Source organism: Aquarana catesbeiana, linkage group LG02, assembly GCF_042186555.1.
Source record: "Aquarana catesbeiana isolate 2022-GZ linkage group LG02, ASM4218655v1, whole genome shotgun sequence".
NCBI classification, from domain to species: Eukaryota; Metazoa; Chordata; class Amphibia; order Anura; family Ranidae; genus Aquarana; species Aquarana catesbeiana.
In genome coordinates, this window is record NC_133325.1 from 539672180 (window position 1) to 539684847 (window position 12668).

General features: G+C 42.8%; 1 protein-coding gene across 1 annotated transcript in view; it reads right to left on the reverse strand.

Annotated features, from left to right (window-relative positions):
* The window catches only part of LOC141127484 (posterior protein-like), a 50286-nt gene extending 38277 nt beyond the window's left edge, over positions 1–12009 (reverse strand). The window contains exon 1 of the mRNA XM_073613994.1: positions 10421–12009. Coding sequence (XP_073470095.1) covers positions 10421–11735 — 1315 coding nt within the window. The 5' untranslated portion in view covers positions 11736–12009. The remainder of the gene's footprint in view (positions 1–10420) is intronic.
* Between the last annotated feature and the right edge of the window lie 659 nt (positions 12010–12668).

Sequence of the window (12668 nt, forward strand, 5' to 3'; positions counted from 1 at the left end):
CTCAGTTTTTAAGAGTCCAGTGGGTCCTATAGAATGGTTTCCTGAAACATACAAGTACCATATTTCACAAAGTATCCCTGGACATTCAGGTCTTATGTCTTAATGTAATTCTACCTCCCCTAGTCTGCCTACTGCTTTAACCTGAGCCCTGTGAGCAGGTGTGGTGAACCCAGGGACTTGGCAATAGCAAGCAGTGTTGACTATCCCTTCCATTAAGGGCCATGGATGATACTGGCTGTTGCTCAGACTCTGTACCCTGTGGGAATCCCACTTTACTCATCTACATTACACCCCTTATAAGTATTTAGCTTTAATGGCCACACCACTGCTCCTGTCTGGCATTCCTCCAATAACTGTACACTGACGTTCTCCTTTCTTTTTTGTATTCATGCACGACTGTCTGGAGGCCCGCCTGACCACCACTGAAGAAGCAACGACAACCAAGTCATCTCTTGAGACAAATGTGCAAAGAATAAGACTCTCCTGAACTTTCCTTCACCATACTGAAAAGTGCTGTCTGGGGGTCCGATCCAATCGGTGCAACCATTACAACGTATTACCAAGTTACTAGATATGCCAGGATCCCGCCATCAGTGTTGGAGTTCTGCTCTTCCAAGGCAGAGGGGCATTGAAACATTGCAGTACAGGCACTCATGGTTCAGATGTGAAGTCTCAAAGGCACCAGGATTTATTTTCTGTCTCAAGTCTACGTTGATGGGATCCAGCGTGTTCAAGAAAGGAAGAGGAGGCCGCAGTGGTGGTGTGGGAAGGGTCAGGGCTTCTGGGCTGTTGTGGGTGGGTACAAAATCATTGAAGGAGGACATAAGTTCAAGAATGAACTTCAGGGGGGACTGTGGTGGAGATTTTGAATTTCATATTTATAACAAGGAGCTTCAAGGGAACCATTGCAAGGATTCTCTACTTAAATTATCATGCCCCATTGAATACATGTATGTATATGTTTTTACAGGACTTTATATAATTTGTGATGAGATATGGGCTCAGCATTACAGGACTTATTTTTTCCTGTCTCCTGGAAACTGTTGGATATCTTCAGGTGATAAATTATCCTTTTGTTTGGTAAAGAGCCTAAGTAGACTTTGTGTCACCACTTGGTTAGGGGTCTTTTGACATGCTAATGTCGGAACTGGTTATGTTAGGATCTTACCTAGCAACTAAAAACATGGTACAGAGAGCTAATGCTTAATGACAAGGTCCCAGGGGGGTCAGAACCTGGAGTAGCTGCATGGGGGGGTATAAAGCTGTCAAGAGAGCTAACCCCGCTCTCTTTACCTCATGGTCTGGACACAGCATGGCCACACGTAAAAATGTCTGTGTAATGTACTCACTTATTTCTCTTTACTTTTTCCCTAACTTTTTCTATCGTAGGATTTTGCCTTTAATATGTTAATAATCTCTTGATAGCATGTGTATGACCATTATAGCAATATTTTGTATCATTGGTAACATCGTTGTTTTAAGGTTGTATCATTTATGTTATAGTTGCTAACCTCGGATTAATACAAGTTTCTTTTCTGTACAATAGTAAGTTTAAATAAATTAGATTGTTATCCTTTTTCGCACAGGTATCATTCGTTCTTTATTGCATGGGTTGATTCATACAGATAAAAGGTTTTAATCACTTATGTTATGTATCATTAGCCATATAAGTGAGGTAGGTAAATACAGCCTTGTCAAAGCATGCAGTAGGTGCAAAGCATCATGGAGTAATCCCCTGAGGGGGGTGTCACCAGTGTAATAGCGTTATGATGCAGAGAGTGATGTCATGACATCAGAATTGGACCCTCTTAACATTAAAGACTGGCCACCACCAGGAGAGGATCCAAAAAGGGCCCTGCATGTCACTTTACCAGCCTAAAGACTTCTGGAAAAGGTAAGTATATAAAAAAAGAAAGTATTTAAAGCATGTTAGGGCAGCACAGTGGCTTAGTTGGCTTGCAGTTATGCCTTACAGTACTGGGGTCCTTGGCGTGAATCATGATTAGAAGGCTATCTGCATGGAGTCTGCATAATCTCCCTGAGCTTGTATTGGTTCCCCTGGCTACACCACTTTCCAAAGACATGCTAGTAGGGTAGTTGGCTCTTGTCTAAATCTACCCTGTGTGTGGGTGGGCCTCAAATTCAACTGGCCATGTTAGGTCAATGATGTCCTAAGCATACATGTCCCTTTGTGTATATGCATCTATGGGCCTGGGTATCCCCTGCCTGCATGTCATTGGCCAGGAGCTGACAGCTGCCTTCCGGAGTCAAGCAAACCCAGAGCTAAACCTGAACTCATCCCTACTAGGGAGCCCAGAGATGGTCTTTAACCCTCTCGCACTGCCTCCCAGTGGTCCAATAGATAGACTTTAATGCCCAGGAGGTGGTATGGAATCTCCATCATGTAAGTGCTGTGACTGGCTGAGAACTGTCAATGTGTTGGGAGTGCTATAGGCACGTACTTAGGCTGCCGTGGACAGATATGTGTGGCAGCTGGATGTTGTGCAATTGGCAAGAGGTTGAAGAACAATACAAATCTAAACAAATGTTTCTATGCTTTCTACAGGAGGGGCTGTTTAGATTTCAAATTATAATTTAGAAGTGATTTTGGTTCAGTCTTTGAAGCTTCTCGCCAAAGTGAACAGTCGCCATGCTGTGTTTTGTCTCTCCACCATTGAAAACTAGGCAGGCTGAGGATACTGAGTGGTTCATAACTTCTCTAACAACTTTTTCAGTTTTTAGACTTGTTCATTACTTCTTCAGCTCTTGGACTTGTTCTTTAACATTGGACATGTTCTTTATTGTTGAAGACTTTTCGTAGCTTTTCCAACTACTTCTTCATTCATAAAAATAAATACAAGTAAAAGGCGCAACACACTAGTGCCTCAGAGGTGACCATGTAATAAAATCCATAAAAGTTCAACAATGGGTATATGATAAATAATGGGTCTGCGAGTCAGGGCTGCCATCAACATAGACCAGAAGCCAGAAATCCAGTAGAGCTGAGAAAAACAAGGGGAGGGGTGCCTCTGAATATATAGTAAACACTTTAATTTAAAAAAAGCAATATCAACTCACATGAGAGAAAGCAATGTTGCACATAGGTGAGCTCGATACTGTCCAAAAGCAGGGTCAGGAGGAATGATCAGGTCACGGTGGGATCCACTTCTCACTAGTATGGTAGGAGTCCTGCTGGGACATTAGGTATCCAGGGAGAAGTTGAGGTAGTGAGCTGTCAGAGCCAGGGTGCTCAGCGCTGCTATTCCTTGCTTGTCCTCACTGTTCACCACTTCAAGATGGGACACAGCCGTGCGCTGTCAGGTCTCATCCAGAGTGAGGCTTGGAAGGCACATGGCGGCGTGGGGCTGTGACGTCACTAATATGCAATGCGTTTCCGAGCTTTCGTACTGCGAGTGGTGTGGCAGCCGTGCTCCTTTTTCAAGCATAAAGGATGGGAAGGGGGAGCAGTCTTGTATAGTGGGACAGGGGGCAGCGTCAATGGGCGTGCAAATGCAATAGTTGATGTAAACATACAGTGCATCACATACAATATAGGAAACACATAAAATTTATTAAAAAATCTCTCACAATATTACTGAACACAGAGAAAAAGAGGCTCATGATAGAATGGATTGCATAAATGCAATGCAACAAATTAAGGAATTAAAAACATTAATTAATTAAATCAATTAAAAACATTTTTCTAAAAATCTATTAATCACTTACATAGTAGGTGAGGTTGAAAAAAGACACAAGTCCTTCAAGTCCAACCTATGTGTGTGATTATATGTCAGGATTACATTGTATATCCCTGCATGTTGCAGTCGTTCAGGTGCTTTACTAATAGTTTTTTAAACCATCGATGCTCCCCGCTGAGACCACCGTCTGTGGAAGGGAATTACAAATCCTTGCCGCTCTTATGCCCCGTACACACGGTCGGATTTTCCGATGGAAAATTTGTTTGTCGTAAATTCCGATCGTGTGTACACAATTCCGACGCACAAAGTTCCACGCATGCTCGGAATCAAGCAGAAGAGCCGCACTGGTTATTGAACTTCATTTTTCTCGGCTCATCGTACATGTTGTACGTCACCGTGTTCTTGACGTTCGGAATTTCTGACTCTGAGATTTGTGTGACCGTGTGTATGCAAGACAAATTTGAGCCAACATCCATCGGAAAAAATCCATGGATTTTGTTGTTGAAATGTCCGATCGTATGTACGGGGCATTACAGTAAAGTAGTTTAAGCTTAAACCTCTTTTCTTCTAATTTTAATGAGTGGCCACGTGTCTTGTTAAACTCCCTTCTGCGAAAAAGTTTTATCCCTATTGTGGGGTCACCAGTACGGTATTTATAAATTTAAATCATATCCCCTCTCAAGCGTCTTTTCTCCAGAGAGAATAGGTTCAGCGCTTGCAATCTTTCCTCCAGACCCTTTATTAGCTTAGTTGCCCTTCTTTGTACTCGCTTTGTACTTCTTCATTAATGTCCATTTGAATGTGGCTTTGTAGTAATCGATATAATTATTAATATTATATCTGCGTATTAATTTATCTAGTCCCTATAATTAGTTGGTCTATTAAACTCTGAGCACATGCTATTGTTAATATCACAATAATACCAGGTTAGCTATGAAACCAAACACACGGTGCTGCTAGTAAAACAATATCTTATTTTATTTCCCAAGGAGTTAGGAAACTATCATAAAAGTACTAAAAGGGCATTACAATGTTACATAGCTTACAATCAGAACACACTTTACTAACAGCACATCTCTACAACATATAACAACAATGAAATATCAAAGATACTTATCACACATGGTTTCCTCTGCGGGTTCTGGATGATAAAAGGGGTTTGGGCCTCATGGAATATAGGCCCAAGCCCTCGGTCAGAGCAAGGTCCCAAGATAGCATAGGGAGACCCTTACAGCAGGCTTCTCAGCAACCAAGAGGGGGAACAAAAAGCCTGTGTCTTCCTTTCATTCAAACATACACGCCCACTCGTATCCACCCCTATTTGCCTTTTATCCAATATACATTGCCGAGGAGTTATCCCTCCCAAATGTCTGCCCATTCTCCAGGAAGCATGGTATATTGTCCACCAGGGCCAGCGTCTCTATTAGCCCTGTGTCAGATCTTCAATAGACATCTTGGCAGCAGTGGTCTCTTTGAAATTTGTACTCACACATGTCACAGCAGGTGGGCTTGAGCCAAGGCATTGTTCTTCTGATCACAAAGCTTTGATGTGTTTCATTCCTACCTGGCTGTATCAAACAGGAAGTGAAATACCAGAAGTAAGATATTAAACCATGTTGCTATCCAACATATGCCGCTTTGCGCCTAAAGGGCGCATACCACCCTTCTTCAGACACGGCTCCTATTGAACAGTCCATAACTGTTTCCTCCCCAACATGTGTTTCCAAGCCAGTACCTATAGAACAGTCTTTAACCATCTTAACGTGTTGTGTTTTCAACATGTGCAGAAACAGCCCCTATGGAACAGTCCATAAATGTCTTAACGCATGTTGCGCCTCTCAACATAGGCCTCAGAACCAGCTCCTGTGGAACAGTCCATAACGGTCCTAACGTGCTGTGTTTCCCAACACGTGCCGCTTTGTTACTGTGTGACACACCAACATCATTCTTCCGTGACAGCTCCCATGTCACCATTCTGTAGCTTCTTCTTTCTAACATCTTCATGAAGGGGTATAAAACAGGCAAGGGGTGTCCATACACTCATCATTCACCAGCACACATCCAGAGCAGCATCTTAACCAGCTTTCAGATATAGAGTCTCGAGGAGGGCCTTTTGCCCATGTTACTAGGTTAAAATATACCTTTATCATACTATACCATGACATAAATCACCCATTACCATAATATATACATATATACCTATGACCCATCAGATTTCGGGCATGTCAGTGGTATTGCAGGGCTCTGACTTGGCAGCAAAGTCTCTAACTTGTACGCAGAGACCCTACCGTCACTTCGTTCCCCAGCTTGCATAGATAACTGGGCGACCCTTCTATATAAATATCAAGTCCAATAACACATATAAATCTGCAACAATGACAAAACCCACACAATTACATCCCTGTGCCTGGATTTAAGAGACCATGCCCAGGGTATACCATGCACCCCTACCTATTGTAAGGTTCAAAGAACCATCTAGTTCCATGACTAACGTTACATCGGCATTCTTTAGGACAAGGAAACAAACTTGTCTATGTCCCAAATAATACCCAGGTGCTTCCTTCCCAGCAATGATCCATCCATCCCAAATACAGAATGAAATATCTTCCCAACATTTTATTGTTCACCACCATGTATTGACCTGGCATACAAAGGACATCATGGTCATGCTTCTGACCAAGGGTAGTATCAACCTGCCTCCATCTTCCAGCTTCTTTGATCATATGTGGGCAATTAGCCTCAAACTCAAGAAGTTAGAATCCCCAGTCAGTAAGCCCATTAATGCCACCAAATATATAGACCGAGTCTGCACTTCTGTTTTTGAGATCATACAGCATAACACCTTTCACAATCCAAACTGGTACAGCCCATCCAGGCAATCGACCACCACTTTGAATCAGTGTAAGCGACGTGTTTGGCAAAGTCTTACTGAGCGGTGATGCTAACTCATAAGGCCTCTGTCCTTCATATGGAGACTGTACAATCAGCTCAATGCTGGTTGACACTTCCACCTGACACTTCGTGCACGCAAGAGCCAATGATAGATTCCTGTCCTATACCATCACATTCTCTACCAACCTCTCAACATGGTTGACAAAATCTTGAGCCACTTTAACCTGGGTATTTATGTGACTTTGTTGAATGTTATTAAAGATGCCACGAATCTCTCTGAGTAACAAAGCCCCGCTTATTCTCTGAAGCTATGGCTGCGAGTTTGTTCCTCAGGAGGCCGATGTCCACCCCATTAACAACACCCATCCCAGCTCCTATTCCCCCAATATAGTGCTGAATACATCCCTCCTCTTTCGGGTTACTCCTCAGAAATACGCGCCCTGCATGAACCTCATTCTGTGTCCGCACATCTCTGGGAGCAAGTCACTGGTATACTGACCGCACTTGATTCAGTGTATATTCAGCACATATAGGGTAATGGAATTTTACCAACCATTGCGAGACATTGAAGTGCCATGTGGTGAAGGAATACTGTCAGGGTCCTTACCTTGGCAGGCGGGGCGCCCGCGGTGGTGTGCGTCAGGGTGCGTCGGCGCGCGTTGGCGCGCGCGATCCTGCGGACCTCGCTGTGCGGGCTCCTCGCGGCGCCGGTGTGCGTGTCCAGGATCGTTCCACTGTGCGCGCCGGTGTGCGGGGGCGCGCGCGCGGGCGTTGGCGGGCGCGCGTGCCTGTGTGTGCCGGGGCGCGCGCGTGCACGTCGTTTGGCGCCAAAAGCCCCATTTAAGCCAGTGAGTTCTGGTGACCAGTGCTGCCTAATCAACAGCTAGTCGTTCCAGAACCTGACCGTGTACCTTGTCTGTTCCTGCTATACCTGTTGACCCGGCCTTGTCCCCCGACCTCTCTCTGAACTCTGCCTGCACCGACTTCTGCTTGTCTGACCTTCCGATTGCCTGTTCCACTGTACCTCTGCCGTCTGCTTGTTGCCAAACCCGGCCTGCCTACTGACCATCCATCTGCCTGCTCCCTGGGATCCTATCAGCCTGTCTGCAGACTTCCTGCCTGTTGTCCACACCAGCCTGCTCAGCTCAGTGAAGGTGCAGTGAAGGTGCTCCAGCCTACTCCAGTCTTTCCAGCTGTTAACCCTGTGACACCCGGACTGCTATACCAGGACAGCCATACAGGCCTTCATACCACTCCGTACTGTCGCACCCCCTGTTTACTCTACCAGGGGGCCGATAGTCGGAGGGTAAGGGAGCCTACTCTCTGCCCGACAGGACTCGCCGGTCTGGTAAGTAGGAGCCTGATACATACTGTACCCTGGTAGCCAGCGTTTTGCTCCCTGTATCTAACGGAGCATGCTCCTGTCTGTATTCACTGGCCTTCCCTGTGCCGGGTTTCAACTTCTCAGGTGAGACATCAACCAGGCGTATCTCCCTATACAAGGAAATTTTCACCCCATTGATGTGTCACCTGGCCAACCTCCAGTCTGGCCAACCGACACCTTATTATGTACAAGCGCCAGTCTCCTGGGTACCTGCACCATGTTACTTCCGTTACGGCAATACATGTCATACATTAAAAACCTTTTCTTCTTTCAATTCCTTCCTTCAACTAAAAAAAAACAAACATATTTTACATTTCAGGTTCTGACAGATTGGATGTGTATATTCCTTCCCCAACCTCCAACCCATTGCACATGTATTAATAGCATGTTTGCATTCCTCAGGAGAGACTCCGGTAAAAATGTTTCACAAGTCTCGTTGATGGGCAAAGTCCTTCAGATCCAGCATTAGCCCTAAATTGTCCATAAGCAAAAACAAGTATTAAACTGAATCTTTTCATTTGTCCCTTCTCTCCTGATGTTTATCAGAACAAATTTGCGGTGTAATATGGCAGAAACAAACTGCCAACCAGATGAACATCTGTCATCCCTGTTCCAGAGACCTCTCCAATCACGCTTCACCAGGACTCTGGAAGTGAAAAAAACAAGAGCAGAATCAAATTCTTATCCATAATATCTGCTCGCTTACTACGTTTACTTATAGTTCCTTCCTTGGAACCCAGGAACTTAGTATTCCTGGCTTCTGCAACTCTGACCAAACTATCAAAACAACCAGGACCCCTTTAGGCTGAACCCACTCTAAAATGGATCCCCCTGGTATGATCAAAAATTTTAAAAACATGAACATGAACGTTGCTTCTCAAAATTCAAAATTTTAAGCATTAAAAAGACAATGCATTATCTGTATTTTCAGACCTATGCACCAACCCCCCTTTCAGGTGGACAACTCTTGTCTTAAATCAACAAAATGTATTCAGCTGCAGGACATATCCCATGACCATCTATTCAGCTGCTAATTGACGGAATGGCCAATTACCCCCCTTTCAGGTGGACTAAACAATAATTTCTCCACCTGAACAAACAAAAATAAAATGGATGACTAAACAAATACCAAAAATATTAAAAAAAATTAAAAAACTTAACAAAAAAATTAAAATTCTGGCCATTATTACACAAAAACAACATGACAAGACAACCACCATAAGACAATGACAAACACTCAACTTTTAACTAAAGACATCCATGGATTTTCCTCCTGAGAAGAGTAAGTGCTCATTTCCATCTGAAAGACAATTAGTTAATGGGAAAAACAAAAAAACAAAACATCTGTACTTCATCACAACATTTGTAACGTCACTTGTAACACTTGAAACCCTTAATGCCTAACTATTGTTTATCTTATTTTTTCATTGTTTGAAAACAATTACTAATGAATGAGCTCATGGTACCATTTGATAATCGATTATGCTTTTACCATAACCTAACCCCTGTTTTGCTAAATGTGCCCACTGTTGTTCTCGCTTTGAAGAACCTGCAAACAAACACAGATATTAGTATCCAAACCAGTTTTATCTTCTTCCAAGGTCTCTGAAAAAGGAACACAAAGACGGTGATTACACACAATTATCATGACAATTGACCTTTTAAGTCCCCCAAGCCTTTTCCCATTAATTGTACTGTAGGGGAACATTTGCTATGTATAAGGTTTAGATGTGAGCGTCGTATATAAATAAAATATGGCAAGGAGCATCCATGCAGCTCACTAAGTGCTGCTAACATTGTTTCTCCCAGTGCTACATTTGAATAACCATGCAGCTACCTCCATTTTGACTCTACGTAACTGTTGTCCATATTGGCGATCTTCAGTCTGTAGTCTCCGCATTTGGGTCTTTAAAGGGAAATGGGTTTGATTACTATGGCCTCCATGCTTTGGGTTGCTACCCCATCGGACAGAATACACTTCATAATGCCTTGGGGTCGTTTTGGGGTACTGCCATCTCTTTTTGATACCATTATTTGCCGCCCAACAATATTTAGCAATGTGACCCCCCCCTTTTACACAAAAAACATTTGAGGGCTGGTCTCGCCCTTCCTTGAGCATACGACAGTGGAAACTCACATTGCTGGACATTATTACTACGATTACTATGCTTGGAATAAGCAGACTTTACGCTTTCATCGTTTGAGAAGTCATCAGAAGTTTCAATTCCTGAATCACTTTCAAGCACAGTTATCGCACTTTTATTTACATCTCCACCATTGATTTCTGTCATAGCAACATCACTTGCAGCAATAAGAGCGTCTGTTTTTTCTGCATGCTCCACTTCTATTTTTGCTGAGCACTGCGCATGTGCGGAGGGTATCTTCACCATTGCACATTCAGCTTTTGCATGTTTGGAGGATAACTCCATTATGGCTGCCTGTGCACCCTGTAATTCTGGGGTTTCCTGCTCCATGCTAGCAATGTTAAGGGCTTTACAAAACCTATGTCCATGCCTATTCCGTTTAGAACATCTGAACTCTCTCTGCCTTCCTGTACCTCTGCTTACTACAGATACACCTGCCTTTGACCCATATTCCCTATCACTGGACTCTTGACAGAAGTCTCGCAGGATATTGACAAAATTTTGGTAGGATCTAGCATTCCTCAGAGCCATTCTAATGGGATAGCTTACATAACACTTATTGGCCATTGAGTATATGAAACTTGTATCATCCTCCAATAAGTCAGGACAGTTGAACACTTCCGTATACAATGCAAGATACTCACTGCAGAACAAAATTGGATCATCTCCTCTCCTAAATCTCATTCGTTGTAAATCACTCATACCATTATCACTACTGTCCACAATACGCTGCAACTCTTTCCTCCGCACCTCTGCATCTGCTAAGTTATCATTAACCTGTGCAAATAACTGGCCTGCCAAAGGTCCTGGTAGCCATGCTCTCAGAAGAGAACATGCATCCTCATTACTCAAATGAAATTTAAGGACTAGAGCCTCAAATTTATTGGACAGACTCACTGGTGATTCCAGGGCATTAAATTCACCCAGAATCTGGCACAAAGTAAGTCTCTCTTGGATTGTAATCAAACTGTTATCCTGCTTCGAAGCTATGGGTGCAGTAGCAGAATGTGTTTCATCACAGCCCTTCTCCTCATTGACTGTGCAGATATTGGCCAATTGGCACGTTCCTTTGTGCTCATTGAGCGATACTATACATTGCTCTTTAGTAAGAAGCTGGGAGTGTGCATTTGCTAACTTTCTTTCTAAAGACATAACCAACTCTTCCATCTCTGACACCTTTATTCGCAATGACTCTAAAAGTTTGCTCTTCATATCACAGTCCATGCTGCACCTCTGAAGCTGTTCTTGTAGCTCACTGTTTCTTTCTGACAAATTGCCTGCTGTAGTCCGCAATTCATCCATCTCACTACTGGAGGCTGTTGCAATCTTTAGAAGGTTTTCACTGATTTTCTCTATGTCCTCCCCTAGACGTCTCCTCTCTGCTTCCCACTTCCCCTCCATTTGCTCAGATATAAATTTAATTCTGAGCAACACTGCAATTTCATTTGCCAACCTTTCTTTTTTAACTTTCTTTTTTAGCTGTTTACCTAATAATTTGCTATTATGTTGGTGACACTGAGACAATAATACATTACACTGGCTTTTAAGAGGTTCATCTGCACATGAATGATAATTGACAGAAGCGTACTTTTTAACATATGTATACACCAGTTCCATTTCACAACCATACAATCCACACAATACACAATTCTATTTGTACTAGCGTTCCAACACTGCACTGAGTAATAAACCAAACTCAATTATCGTTAGCTCTTACAACTCACAGAAAAAAAAAACTGAATTGCTCTTCTAGCATTCAATATTCTTCATTCATTATCACTTTTACCTGATATCCTTCAAAACCATTAAACTTTTGCATATCCATAGAAAAGACCCACCACACTTACTGTGGCATTATCGGCTGCCTTGTATATGAGCACTTCTGTCCTGTAGTTTCTATGTGGGTTTTAGGATTACCACATGCTTACTGGGGAATATCCATTGATATGCTAATTAGCCTACCTTTTGCATATCCATAGAAAAGACCCACCACACTTACTGTGGCATTATCGGCTGCCTTGTATATGAGCACTTCTGTCCTGTAGTTTCTATGTGGGTTTTAGGATTACCACATGCTTACTGGGGAATATCCATTGATACGCTAATTAGCCTACCAACCCCCCCCCCCCCCGAAGCTGGTCTGACCTGCTTTTACCAGAGTTGCTTACCATTCAAAGATAAACAAACAAAAAAAAAAAAACGCTACAAAGCCATTTAAACCTAACAGTGACTTGTAGTTCTACAGCCTACCAGACGTAAGGCACATTCTAAGACACAAGGCAGATTCTCAAACAATGCCTTCCCATTAGGTTGCAGGCCACATTGATCTCCTATTGGAACAAAGCTATTTCACTCTCACGTGGGTAAATAAAAAACAAAAAAAAAATGTAAAAAATACAAAATTTTAAATATTTCTCCCACTTTTTCCTCAAAGATGTATGGTAATTCCTGTCAATGTGTTTATGCACAAAAATAGAACACTATTTTTGGTTGACCACATAAATATTACAGTCACTCATGTTGGTCGAATTGGCTCATGGATTACCTTTT